General features: G+C 32.6%; 1 protein-coding gene across 12 annotated transcripts in view; it reads left to right on the top strand.

Moving 5' to 3' along the window:
* Positions 1-12,500, top strand: part of FBXW7 (F-box and WD repeat domain containing 7) — a 146,740-nt gene that overhangs the window by 93,551 nt on the left and 40,689 nt on the right. Inside the window, exon 1 of one of the 12 annotated variants that reach the window (XM_006081783.2) lies at positions 10,876-11,364. The exons of the other annotated variants lie outside the window; for them this stretch is intronic. Within the exon in view, the coding sequence (XP_006081845.1) occupies positions 11,104-11,364 (261 nt within the window). The 5' untranslated portion in view covers positions 10,876-11,103. Of the gene's footprint in view, positions 1-10,875; positions 11,365-12,500 lie in introns of those variants that run through there. 12 annotated transcript variants of the gene reach the window in all.

Below are 12,500 nucleotides of genomic sequence, written 5' to 3'. Positions count from 1 at the left end.
ACACACTACTTGGTTAGTAAGTCAAGTATTTTTAGGCTGTCTACTAAACTAAAAAATTCAAAATGAAGTAGAAGTCATAATTTCCTGTCAAGTATATTTGGGTTGAAGTAAACAACAGAGAACATTTGAAACAATTTCTTAAGTGAATGTTATTACCAGTTTTCTGTAGTGTTCAGATAATTTTGGTGAGGGTGAAAGAGCTATTAGTTCCTTCGAAAGGACATTCCAATGGAGCTGTTTTGGTGTATTCTGTTCTCAGCTTCTTTTTTTTTTTTTGTCATCTTATGTTTTAGGGAAATAAAGCATAGGGCATAAAGGAGTGAAGATAGAATATAGAAGTTCTTACGGATTTAGGAAAAGGAAGAAAAATCACGTATTGTCGTGAACACCTTTCGCTGTGTCTACTGATCACTTAATTTAGCTTCTATAATGTCAAAGATGATGGGATCAATTCTTCACCAAGGAAATATTGGCAGTGGTGTATTAATTCTTTGTCAAGTAGCTTTTGGTAAATTCCCAGAAGTGTATCAGAGTACACAATTAGGTGCCTAATTTGTCTCTTCTTTCTTTGTGTCTGCTGTGACTCTAATATATATTTCATCCCACACGTCACACATTTGCACATTGAAATAGCTCCGGAAGTATCCTAGAGATTTCTTAACTACCAATACTTCTTGCTATGCACGTGAAAAAACTTATTTCGTTTTCTATAGACTAGAGACCAAAATCTGCCTGTATTTAAACCCTAACTCCAATATTTAATAGTTATGTGACCTTGGAGACTTAAACTCTCTGTGCCTGTTTTTTTCATCTCTAAAGCGGGATAATAATAGTACCTACTTCACAGGGTTTCAATGAATTTTAATTAGATAATATAATGCAGTGTTAATGAGTTAATATAAATAAAGCACATAGAAAAGTGCCTAGCATATAGTAAGTGTTCTTTAGTTGTTTATAGTATCTTTGATAGTAGGTACTGAAGAAGCACTCAAGTCAGATTAAAATCTAGTATTTATTTTTCCTTTATTATGTTGGTTTAAAGTATTGCCATGTGCATTTCCTAAAAATACTTATCTCTTACTCTTTCCATCTCTATGCATTGCCATAAAAATTGAGCAGTTTCATTTAATATTGATTTGTCCTTTTTTATTGACTCGTCTGTTCTTTCTCCTGAATTGGGAGTTCTTCCAGGATAGAGACTACATCTTGCTCAATTTTACAACCTTTTTTTTTGCTTAGTGTAACCCTGCCTAAATATTTCTTGAATGTGATGGATCTAGATCTATAAAAATAAAATGTTTGAATAACTGTTTAGTCCCCCCCCTCCACCCCCTTGTTTTGTTGTTTAGAAAATAGAGAACCATTGTATAACACATAGGATTCATTGGATGAGACTGATGATATTATGGTGGAAATTGGGGTTAGAGGCTCACCATAATTTTTTCTCACAATAATTTCCTTTTCCTATGGTACCTATCTATAAACAAATACAGTGAAATTATAAAGTTAAATTCTTTGAAAAGAAATGAATTAGTGGGGAATAAATGACATCTTGGTCTAACAAAATCTATTTATTGTAATTGTTTAATAAAGCTAGTTGAGTAAAAATTCCTTAGAAAATATAATTTAATTTTAATTTTTGCTGTTTGCATTGTGATCATAATGACTAACATGTCTTCATTTTACATCTCTTGAAAAATGGTTAGTAAGTCTCTTGATATAATAACTTTAAAGGATAGGCTTAAAATGAAGAGGTGTGTGTGTGTGTGTGTGTGTGTGTGTATCCCAAGGGCTAACCAAAGTATTTCAAATTTAAGAATAAAGTTCAGCACCTTTTATGCTAGCTTTGACTCTGTATTCTTTTCTAAAGTTAAATAAGCTATTCCTCGTGGGCTGTGTGTGTGTGTGTGTGTGTGTGTGTGTGTGTGGTTGTAGAAGTCAATATTCATTGACTCAGTAAAAATATTTTCAGTTTCAATAAAATATTTTCAGACTCAATAAAAACATTATTTTCAGCCTGGCCAATGTGGCTCAGTTGGTTTAGTGTCATCCCATGCACCAAGAGGTCACCAGTTGATTCCGGTCAGGGCACATGCCCCGGTTGCGATCTTGATCCCCAGTAAGGGGGTTGGAGGCGTGCAGGAGGCAGCTGATCCATGTTTCTCATCAGTGTTTCCATCTCTCTGTTGCTCTACCTTCCTCTGTCTCAAATCAATAAAAACATTTGAAAAAATATATAGTAAGATTTAGTTTTTTAAAGTGTTCTCAGATCACCATGTTGTACTTCTCAACAGGCCAGCTGTATGTACAGAGCAGTTCTTAAGTTGTAATGCACATTTGTTTTCCTATCATGCCGTCAATTATACCGTGCCTTCAGTCAGCTAGTGGAAAGTTAGGGTATTCCTCCTAGGGAAATAACTTTTTAGAGTCATGTATCAAATATGATGAACTTTCAAAGTTCATTTTTAAACATTTGGAGTCCTCCAGTATTTATATACAAATATTTTTTAAATTATGTACTAAAATATTAAAGTACATTTTAGTAAAGAAAACGAACTTATAAATAAAATGTTGTATTACAATAGTTTTGCTAAGATTATCAAAGTGCTCCTATTAGGCTCATAGTCACTGGAAATATAACACTACTATAGATCAAATATCTTTTCAAATTAACAGTTACTTTGAAAATATTTCCGTGACAGGCAACATTATTACAAACCCTACCTTGACCCACATATTTCCAGCAATTTCTTTGTATTCAGATTTTACTTCCTAAGTCTTCACAGTCCTTTGGCATGTCCTGAAAAGGTGGGGGGATTGTGTAAACAGGCTATTCATATAATTCTTGATTCTTTTGACACAAGGAATGCAGTTTGTTAACTTATATATACAGTAATTGCTTTAAAATGTAAATTGATGCTTCTAAAATGAATATTTCTAATCCTTTTTTAGTGTGTTGGGGGTATGACTACTAGGTTCTTCCCTACTCGACAGCTACATCAAACTCTTGAATAGTTAAAGAGCAGACAAGCTACTCTAAAATAAGTAAAGAATTGATTAAAAAATCACTGTGATGTACACTTTCTAAAGCAAGTGTGATTCATACTTCTTAGGAGCCCAACACCAATATGGAATAGCTGCTTAATAAATGTTATTGAAGAAGTGAAATTAGTTCATGTCCACAGACTTTTGATTCACACCTAAAATTTTAAAATATTGTTTAAAATAATCCTTTCTCCTTTGGAATTCTTCTAGTATGTATGTAAGGTGCTTGAGATGAGAAGAGATGTTATATTTTTTAAAATGCACTAAATTTGAACCTGCTAGTCAGATATTTATAATTGGACATAATTATCAAATTCAGTAAGCCAAACAATAGAAGTTCGTGGAGTTGAGAATAACATGTATTTTAGATTAAGAGGATCCTGGATGATGACAAGCTAGTGAGAGTGAACCTAAGAGTTGTACCTGAGGCTGTATTAAACATTAGTTGAAGGCTTTTTCCAACCGTGAGACTCTGTGAATATGTTCTGGATTCCCTTATGGTTATTGAGAATCTGTTCAGAAAAGTGTACCATTGGTAAAATCTTTTCACCTTCAGTAACTCAGGGTAATCATGTCTTTCACTATCATAGATATTTGCTGAAATAAGCCTGGCAGATGCATTGACAATCTACAGAGATCCAAGCCCAATCTCTCTTTTCAAAAAGAGTAGGTTATCAAGTGGAATGATAAAATCGGAACATAGAAAGTTAACGAACAAAGAATTAGAGATATGATCTGGTAGAATTGAGTTACTAGATAGAAACAGTTTAGAACAGCGCTTGGCATATGTTATAGATTAAGTATTAACCTGCTATTCCAATTCTCTTCCTTTTCCAAGTTTAGGAATCTTTTGAGATAGGTGCTGAGACTGAGAGTAGTATGAGGTGACAAATGGTGAAGGAAATGGAAGAGTAATTGCTACATGAAAGAGTTGAAGAGTTTAAATCCAGTTATGTATTCTTTTCTCTGTATCTCTAATTTCAGCAAGTGAAAATTTCTTTGTGAGTGGTCTTCAATTTTATATACATTTTTGAAAATATAAAAATAATATAAATATATATGTGTATATACATATATGTATATGTATACATGTGTATACACACACACATATATATTGTGTTAAAATACTGCTGTACTAGAAATCCTCTCATGACACTACAGTGTATTTAGAATGAAGTCCAGGCTCTGGACCATGGCTTACAAGATCCTACATGGTTTGTACTGTTTCCCCATATTCAAAAGTACGTCCTGCTTGTGAGTTTGATTTCTAATATGAATGCCTCTTGAAACAGAAGGACCCCTTATTAGTCAATGTTTAAAAAGTCAACAATGTTCACACCCACACAGTAAAGTTCTCCTTGTACAGAGAGACACATATGAGCCCTAAAATGGAAGAATGAGTCAGGGCAGGAAGTACTTTTGAAGAAACTATTACTTGTAAGTTAAAGAATATTCTAAGTATAATATTAAATGTTTGAATTTAGAGACACAAAGCTAAGTAGGTTATCCCCGAATGAGCCTTATAAGACTAAGGACTGCTAGAAGCCTTGCAGACATAGTTAATCCTTCAAGTTAATGGTTGTAGCATTTCCACATATATCTTAGGTTCACAGTCTCCTTTATCTTCAACATCTACCAAATTTTTGTCTTAAACTTAGAAGCAAGACCATGTCTTTTATGAAATCTTTGAAATTATTTAAATTATTTTCCCATTTTTCAACCTCCTTCACTACCCAGTTTGTCACTTGATGTCTAGTCAAATATTGTCCTCAATTAGTTTCTTGTCTCGCTATTAGGATTTTAAGAATCTTGGGGGAGGAGGGTTATTGTAATGTTTTTATTTGTCCTCAGTAGCATTTTGTAGTTATTAGGATGTAGTAGGTGATTATTTCTCATTTTGTTGCTTTCTTTTAACCTAAATCTGTTTCTGTCACCTTTTCCCCCAATCATTAAGTCTTTGTCTCAGATTTTCCACATGTAGTGGAAGCATAGTTATACAGTATGGACCTAGATAATCATTCCATGAACTGAATAATCAAGATTTAGTCGTAGTTCACATATTTAATTATTTTTTTGCAAAATATAACACTTTTTTCTTGTTTAGAAATGTCTAATTCTTTTTGGATCAACTTTTACCATCACATATCTAATGGAAATCAGTTAAAAGTCATGAACTTGGGGCCCGAGTCTCAGGTTTTAATGCAGCTGCATAATCCTGAGCCAGACACTTAATTCCCTACCTCACCTTTCTCACCTGTTAATAACAGTTATTATTCTATAGGGTATTAGTAGGATATCTGTTGGGCATCTACCATGTCCTCACAGGGACTCTGTGGGTTAGGTTGGTAAGGTAGATTTTTACAAATAAGAGAAAACTCATAAAGATCAAATAACCCCTGATAGGTTACACTCAAATAATGACAAAACTGGTTTTAAACTCAGGTTGCTCTGATTCCCAAGCTCATGTTCATTTTACAAACAAAGGGAAATTAGATAAGATGATTTTCAAGATCCCTTCTGGTTCTAAACTATGTTTTTCTGCTATTAATGTTTTTCTGTTGATTCAGGGGATATAGTTTTGTTGTTGTTTTTTACTTCTTTGTCTTTAGCTCTTTTGTCAAAACTTTCTGATCATGACTAATAGCTGATTTAAAAAAATTAAATAGCCTTTGAAATGAAAGGTTATTTTAATTCTAAAATATAAGAATGATGTGCTACAATTATAGAAAATTTTTCTCAAGTCAGATAAATGTATTTGAACATCATATTAGCAGCAGTAAATATGGAATTAGATTAAAAAAGTAGAAGAGTGAATAGGATTCTAGGCCTTACATTGAGGAAATATTGATTTCTTTTTGTGTATTAATTAAGTTCTTTCCTGGTTTATATTTGCTGTTTTAATTTTCTTAAGGTCAACCTTATTGTTCATAGTTTCCCATGATATTTTTCTTACTTTACTAAAGAAGTCACTATAAAAATTTTATAATACAATTTTGAAAGGAAAATTTTGGATACAAATTCAAGATACTTACTGGTAGTTTATTTTGGGTTTGAAGCATGAGATGTAAAGATTAATTGCTTTCTAGCTAAAGTCTAGACTGACCTACTGACGACTAAATTATTGCAGAATTGCTGATGTTGCTTGTCTAAAGTAGTCTAAAGAATATTTTGATACATGTATTAAGTCCCTCTGACAGCTCTGTATAACAATATAAATTTCAGAAAACAAGCAAAGAAAATGAATGTACTCATTGTTTTCTTCTGTGGCTGTGATAAATAGAACTCTTAACTTCTATTATGTGTCATACTCAAGTGTGAATATTAATATATTGGTGGATACATTGGTGCTTGTGTTTATCAGATCACAAATTTGGCCCAATCTGAAGGGATGGAAAAATGCTTCTACTGCTTGAATTAATGTTACATATTGTGTTAAACCCTCAGGTGCTACATTTTTTTTGTAAAAAGAGTTATAGATACCTTAAAACTTAAGAAAAAAATAAAATTTGTACCATTTCTACAATTATACTTATTGTAAAGGAATTTTAAAAGCAGTCCGAGCCATGAAATTTTGACTTGCGTTTTGCTTTTCTGAGGTTAGCATTTTGTTATATTATTTACTTGTATTATTATAAACATTCCCCCTCCCTCAAACAAATTTATGTTAAACAAAAGTTAAATTAGATATTTATACTAGTTAGTGTTTGGATTATTTTTCTAATGCAGTAATATTTCAATATTTGTTTACTTGGATGGTAATTTCAAACATAATCTGGCTCACTTTGTTCATTTTACCTATTATCAAAAAATATTTAGAGCTGATTTTAATGTGAGTCCTAAGAGTCACATGTGTATGTTTATCTGTGTGTGTATTGCCTATTGTGTCTTAAATTCGCCATAAATTCAGTAGAGGAAGAAAATTTTTTCTTAATTATATACTTTCCTGTGCCTGACACATAATAGGTGTTAAATAAGTGCTTAATGAATGACTATAGCTTATTGATCAATACTGCCTCCCACTTGCATTAGAGGAAATATAGATGCTGGGCATATATACTATTTTAATTGATAATACCAGTGATAAGATAAATTTATTAACTTGCCAGTGTCAGTCATGAACCTGTTAATAAGAAGTTGCATCCCAGAAGTTAATGACAGTACGTTAGTGAGATTTTAAAAAGTTTTTCAGCCTCAACATGCTTGGCATTCCTTTCTTTGATGTTGAAATATTGAACCGTCTCTAATCTAAATTCTATGCTCAAGGCAAGGCATCTAACTTTAGTAGGTGGTTTTCCTGGTGTAATATCAGAGTAAAGAATGTTTTCATGATAATAGTAAAGAAAAATCACTGACATAAGAATATAAATACATTCTTCTACTATTAAAAAATGTTAGCAAGGCAATGAAAAGAGAACCAGTAGTGTTTATTGTATCAATCAATAGATAAACTTTAAGTATAACTTTCTATATTTAGAAAAATGATGCCATGGTTGCTAGTATTTGCTTATGTGGCTGATTTTTCAAAAGTATTATATTTATGTATCATTTTCTGCTGTACTTTAAAGTAAGATGTAAACTTTCAAGGAGTAGATAATAGGGGAGAAAGGTGTATAAAAAGAATGACAATGAGATAAGTGCAATTATAGAAGAATATATTTTTCATTAAAATAATGAATTCTGGGGGTCAAAGTGAGGAGAACTCTCTTAATTACTCCTTCTATTGATACCATGTGTAAAAATACATACTTCTCTGAAGATACAAAACTTTTCCTGTTTATATTTTTCTCACTATTTGTTTGTAGATTAGTTTTGTGTCTGCCTGTAACCACAACTTGCTCATAAAACTTGTTGCCTAACCAATTGTTCAGAAAACCATTTCTCTTGTATTAGCTCACAGGTTAGTCATTCTGTAGCCATTTTTTCCCCAGAGGCTTAGACGCTGGGCAGTATGTCTTCATATCATTGTGCATTTTTAAAAATTAAGTTATTGCTCTCATCTATTCTTGTACACCTGGCTCATTAGAGTTGTGATGTGATGAGCATTGGATCTAAGTTATCTGATAGGCTATATTTTAGGACCTCATTGTTAGTCATTCCCCTTGCTAATAGATTTTCAGTAAGACTTATAAGTTGTTAGTCGCCACAAGAAATAATTTTTATAGAAAGGGAAAGGTGTTGCTTAGCTGAAATTACATGAAGATTTAGTATATTGCAGTGAAATATATTTAATACATTGAGATTAATTATGAAATTTTGGATGACAAATAGTTATTTTCTTAGCTATCATGGTTGACTAGCTAACCTTTTCAGCGAACTTACTAGTTAACTTTCTGTCAGAAAGCATAAAATACTTCCTTTTTTGTAAACTTAACATAGATATAGGCTGATCTCAGTTCTAAAATGTTTCTATCTCACAGGTATAAAACAGATAGAAAAGGCTTTTTCAATCATACTACTAAAAAATTTAAATTTCTGCATAACGTTTTAAACATCTGTATTTTAGCCAAGACTTCCAGAAATAGGAATGTGAGAATGATTTCATTTGCTGTGTTCATATGTAGATTAGGATGGAAATAGTATAATAGATCACAATTTTCATTAACAGTATCTCAGAGAATATTAAAAATCATTCATTTATTCTATTAATTTGAAATCTAGTTGGAGACTTGGTTGACTAGCTTTGCTTGGCAAATTGTTTCTTCACAGTTCAAATTAACATGGTAAACAAGATATTAGAGGAAATTATTTAAATACTTAAGAAAATAAAGTCTTCTTGAGTACTTATACATTCTCACTTAAAGGATAAGCTAATTAAAAAACATTACTAAGTGAGAATCATGGTAGATAGGAATTCTCAGGGTAGTGAGAACTGGGGGGTAGTAGAAAGTCTTCTCAATGTATATTTTATATATCTTCTTGATTTTTAAACCTTGTAAATATTTTGCCTATTCAAAAATGAAACATGAATATACTTACCTACATATAAACATATATTTGTGGGGATCATGTTTCCTGTAACTTCATAGGAACCATGTAACCCCAAGATCATTCTTTGTATATTCTTTGAATATACAAAATTAATATATGTATTTGTTCTTTAAATAGCCTAGGTTTTGAGACAGTGTCCCTGGTTTATTAAAGTTGGTCTGTGTCTTCAACCGAGTAGACTTAATTTGAAAAGGAAAGTGCAACTAGAGATAGGAAATGATTTCAATTGAAGTCAAGGCATAAACTATGACTGGTAGGTAGGCCATTTAATCTCTGACAAGCTAGATACCACTGGTTTTAGAGGTATTCACTTTACAATTAGTTTCTTCAGATAGCCCAGAAGGGGTAGAGGAAAGAGGAAGGTCAACTTTTTTTTTTTTAATCCTAAATTCTCTGAGACCTCTAATAAAAGGGTTTATGGGTCCATTCCTAACGGTTGGATTTTCTTTTTCTTAGAGTAGGAGTTTTCTTTTTTAAAGGAACTTTCCTTTGAAGTAAGCTAATTTTTTATTTAGAAAACTAACTTCTTCTGGATACACATGTGTATTGTTTCTGAAGATTGGGATTAATTCAAGAGCTGAGTAGAAGATTTTTTAAAAAGATAATATACTAGAATATAATTTCCAAGAGGAGATCCTAGATGTATGTTTTTATAAAATTTTAGATTATTTCATTTATGTTACAAAGTAAAAGGCATTATACAACTTAATATCTTAGTTATAAAGGTAAACATATTTATTTTTTAAATTATGATGCTACTTTCTACAGTATTTAGAATTATTTCCTAGCAAAAGTCATTTATTACCATAGCAGAGAACATTAAAATGTAATAAGTCTAAATAGTATTTCTTTTTTCTGAAGAATTTCTAAGTGCTTAAATAACTACAGGCACACAGTTTACTTGTAATAAAGAATGTTAATGGGGAGGGTAGGAGTTAATTAACTAGACCCTTAATAATGGGCCTTTCTAGTCCAAGGAATCTTATAATTGCCTCTGAAGCTAGTTGTGTAGCAAGTTGCAAGATGAAATATCTAGATTTGTGTAGTAGTCATTTTAAGAAAAAGGTTGTCTTCAGGCAAACTTTGGAACCTTTATTATGTAAAATGCCTTTTTAATGATAAGCAATACATATTGTCAAAATAATTTTGGAGATAGAAGTTCAGTGCCTCCTGTTTATATAAGATTAAATTAACAATAAGGCTAAGACTCTCCTAGGAGCACAGTTTTTACTCCCTTTGGAGAAATTAACCTTTAGGCAAACTTTATACACTTAGTAGTATTTTGTTAATCTTAAAAATATATTCCTATGATTACTAAGGATTATTGAAGTGTGTGGTAATTTTCTTGAAAACTGTTTGAAACGAATGAAATGGAAAAGCATAGGGGATATTTTCATTAAATCTTAATATAAGAAGTATACATGTTAAAAAATAACTTAGTGCATATTTTCTGCAAATGTTATATGTTCCAAACTGGTTTACTTTATTGTAAATCCCCCAAAGGATATTTAATATTCCTCTCTTAGGGATTGTCCATTTTGTACCATTCAGCTACTTGCAAAATCTGGTCAGTCTGTGCCAGGACTGCAATAGGATAAGTTAGTGAAAATAGCCTGTTTGGCTTCTGTTGGGAGGACCCGATGAAAATATGTTCCATTTTCAAAATGTTTCTGAAAGGACTTATTTGTGGAAACGATGCTTGCCATTTCAAACGCTTCAAAAAGGCAGGTTTTACCAAATGCAAAAATAATCTCCTGAAAGTTTGAAAGGGGAGAGGGGGCTGCCGTGCGGGGGCGGTCTCTCCTGCTGCCCACATCCTCCCTCTGTTCGGTGCGTTGTGTGCTCACGGGTTCCCTGGAGCGGATCACCATATAATTGATGTGCAGTCTGCATTGCTGAATCCTGGACTGCACCATTCCGTGTTCCAGGGAAGATGTAATCTGATCCCTCTGCTGCTGAGGGAGGAATCTGTTCAGTCAAGGCTTTGACAGGGCATAGTCTCCTCCAATAATCTTCTCGGTTCTCTCTCATTATTCCCTCGAGTTCTCCTCAGTCAAGCTGCATGTATGTATGTGTGTCCCGAGGAGCGGTTTGATACTGAGCTGCATTTGCCTTTACTGTGGAGTTTTGTTGCCGGTTCTGCTCCCTAATCTTCCTTTTCTGACGTGCCCGAGCATGTCCACATTAGAATCTGTGACATACCTACCTGAAAAAGGTTTATATTGTCAGAGACTGCCAAGCAGCCGGACACACGGGGGCACAGAATCACTGAAGGGGAAAAATACAGAAAACATGGGTTTCTACGGCACGCTAAAAATGATTTTTTACAAAGTAAGTAATCTGTTTTCTTCCTGTGTTGTATGAGTGTGTGTGTGTGTGTGTGTGTGTGTGTGTGTGTGTCTGCCTGCCTGAGAAGGAAAATCTGTATCATCAGAGATGGCTGCAGTATCCTCTAATTTTGGTGGGTGGCTGGATGTCTGGTAGTCTGTTTTATATTGTGAATGTAAGCAAATAAGGGAAAGACGTGAGCTGTAAAAAAGCTTGAAATGAAAAGAAAATGGATATTGGAATCTGGGAATTTTTCACTAAAAATATATTCAGACTTTAGAAATGTGGCTCCGTTAAATGCTGACCTGGAAATACTCTACCCTTAGTTGGCGTTTAGTGAACCTCTTGCCTTTAATTTTTCCACACCTTAGATCTATGTATTTTTTTCTTTTTTCTTTAGTTGACTCTTTGAAAATGCAGAATTGCTAGGATATTGGGGATTTATATTTAAAGAGATCATATTTACTTTCTGTACCTCTTAAAAATTGCAGAATCAATTTTTGGTTCTAAACTCAGTATTTTTCAGTAAACAATATAATATTTAAAAGACTTCTATAGTCATACAGGAACTGCTTTATTTTATAAAATATTCTAAAGATAAAAACCATTTCTCTGGTTCCTTTGATATGTATATTGGGCATTTTTATTAATTGAAGGTTTTCTAAGGTGGGAAATAAAGTTTGCTTTTAGTGGCAAATGGCATTTGCACCAATGTATTTACAAGATATCTAGGGAAGTTCTGAAAGCCAGTATTCCAAACTTAATTAGAATTCATATCAAAGTTTTTCATAATAATTTTGAAAATAAGAATCTGTGGAAGTTATTTTAAAAAAACAACAAACTAGAATTTTAAGGTAATCTGTACTTACTGACCTTCCTGATGGATACATTTTGGGTGTATGTGTACGTGTCTATAATTTATATCCATGCAAGCACGTGGCTACCTATATAGTAAACCTTTTATACTTATTTTTTATTTTATTAAAATTAGTTGAAGAAAGAAAATAATGGTTTTTGAGAGGAAGCACATTAAAACAATGTAATGAGTACAGAAAGTTCTCAAGGGTTGAAATGAGACCACATCCATTTATTTCCAGCCGGTATTTCATGAACTAAGGTATACATTGTAGATGAGCTTA

The sequence above is a fragment of the Myotis lucifugus genome, unplaced genomic scaffold, assembly GCF_000147115.1.
Source record: "Myotis lucifugus unplaced genomic scaffold, Myoluc2.0 scaffold_1, whole genome shotgun sequence".
Taxonomy (NCBI): domain Eukaryota; kingdom Metazoa; phylum Chordata; class Mammalia; order Chiroptera; family Vespertilionidae; genus Myotis; species Myotis lucifugus.
Note: the sequence above shows the minus strand (reverse complement) of the source record. Positions and strands in the feature narration are given on the sequence as shown.